We start from the raw sequence: 977 nt of genomic DNA, 5'->3' as shown, positions 1-977 counted from the left end.
TCAATGATTGCAGCAGCGAATTTTGGTGGTGCAATACAAACTTATTTTGAATGGAATGTTGATATGAAAAATTTCAATATTGAAGTTATTCTGAGAATTGTTGATGACAGTGTTTCTGTTAGCATTGCTCTTACCAAAGAGAGCTTACACCGGCGCTTAATTACAAATTTCGGACCGACAACTCTTCGTGCAACCACTGCCTATAACATGCTCAGACTTTGCAAAATTCAGGATGGAGATGTTGTTTGTGACCCTATGTGTGGAAGTGGAGCAATTCCAATCCAGGCCTCAGTTTGTTGGCCCCAAACCTGGAACATATGTGGGGAGATTCATCATAGAGCGATGGAAAAAATTGAAGGTAACATTAATGCTGTGAATGAGCAACGGAAAGAGAAGATGCTGCCTCAGCTTGGTATCGATGTTTTCAAATGGGATGCTTGTCATTTGCCACTTGCCAGCCACAGTGTAGATGTTTTCATCACTGACTTGCCATTCGGGAAAAGAAGTGGCTCAAAGAAAAACAACTGGAAATTATATCCTGCAGTAATGTATGAAATGGCACGGGTTGCCAAGCTGAACACTGGTCGGGCCTGTCTTCTTACCCAGGACAAAAAGTGCATGTTTAAGTGTATGCAGCATTTTGCCAAATACTGGAAGAAACAGTCTTACCTTTGGGTGAACATTGGCGGGCTGGCTGCTGGTGTGTGGTTATTCCGAAGAACATCTGCTAAGCTTTCTGGAGCTCCAGTTTCAACTCTGTGGCATTCTCCACTACCAGAAAACTGTCCTCAAGAAATGCCAGTTCCAGACAATCAAATTCCAGATCTGTAAAATGGGATCTAATGAATCCACATATTTTTACATTGAACTTTTTCTCTTTATTTTAAAAAATTTTTATTGTGTTTAGTTTTATATTCTTTCTATTTCCTTTTTCACTGGCATCAATCCATTTACAATCATTAAACACTAAGGTTGGA

The 977-nt window shown here is 39.9% G+C and overlaps 2 protein-coding genes across 2 annotated transcripts in view; both read left to right on the top strand.

The window, feature by feature from the left end:
• LOC106876964 (pre-mRNA-splicing factor ATP-dependent RNA helicase DHX16) overlaps positions 1-977 on the top strand; it is a gene marked incomplete at its 5' end in the record, with an annotated part of 29,893 nt that overhangs the window by 1,657 nt on the left and 27,259 nt on the right. The window lies entirely within an intron of this gene.
• LOC128250591 (tRNA (guanine(6)-N2)-methyltransferase THUMP3-like) lies at positions 7-860 on the top strand. Its single transcript, XM_052975914.1, has one exon. It carries the CDS (start codon positions 64-66, stop codon positions 829-831), a length of 768 nt encoding a protein of 255 aa, XP_052831874.1. The 5' UTR covers positions 7-63; the 3' UTR covers positions 832-860.

The sequence above is a fragment of the Octopus bimaculoides genome, chromosome 23 (genome assembly GCF_001194135.2).
Source record: "Octopus bimaculoides isolate UCB-OBI-ISO-001 chromosome 23, ASM119413v2, whole genome shotgun sequence".
Taxonomy (NCBI): Eukaryota; Metazoa; Mollusca; class Cephalopoda; order Octopoda; family Octopodidae; genus Octopus; species Octopus bimaculoides.
The sequence above is the reverse complement of the archived record's forward strand: the minus strand, read 5'-3'. Positions and strand labels throughout refer to the sequence as shown.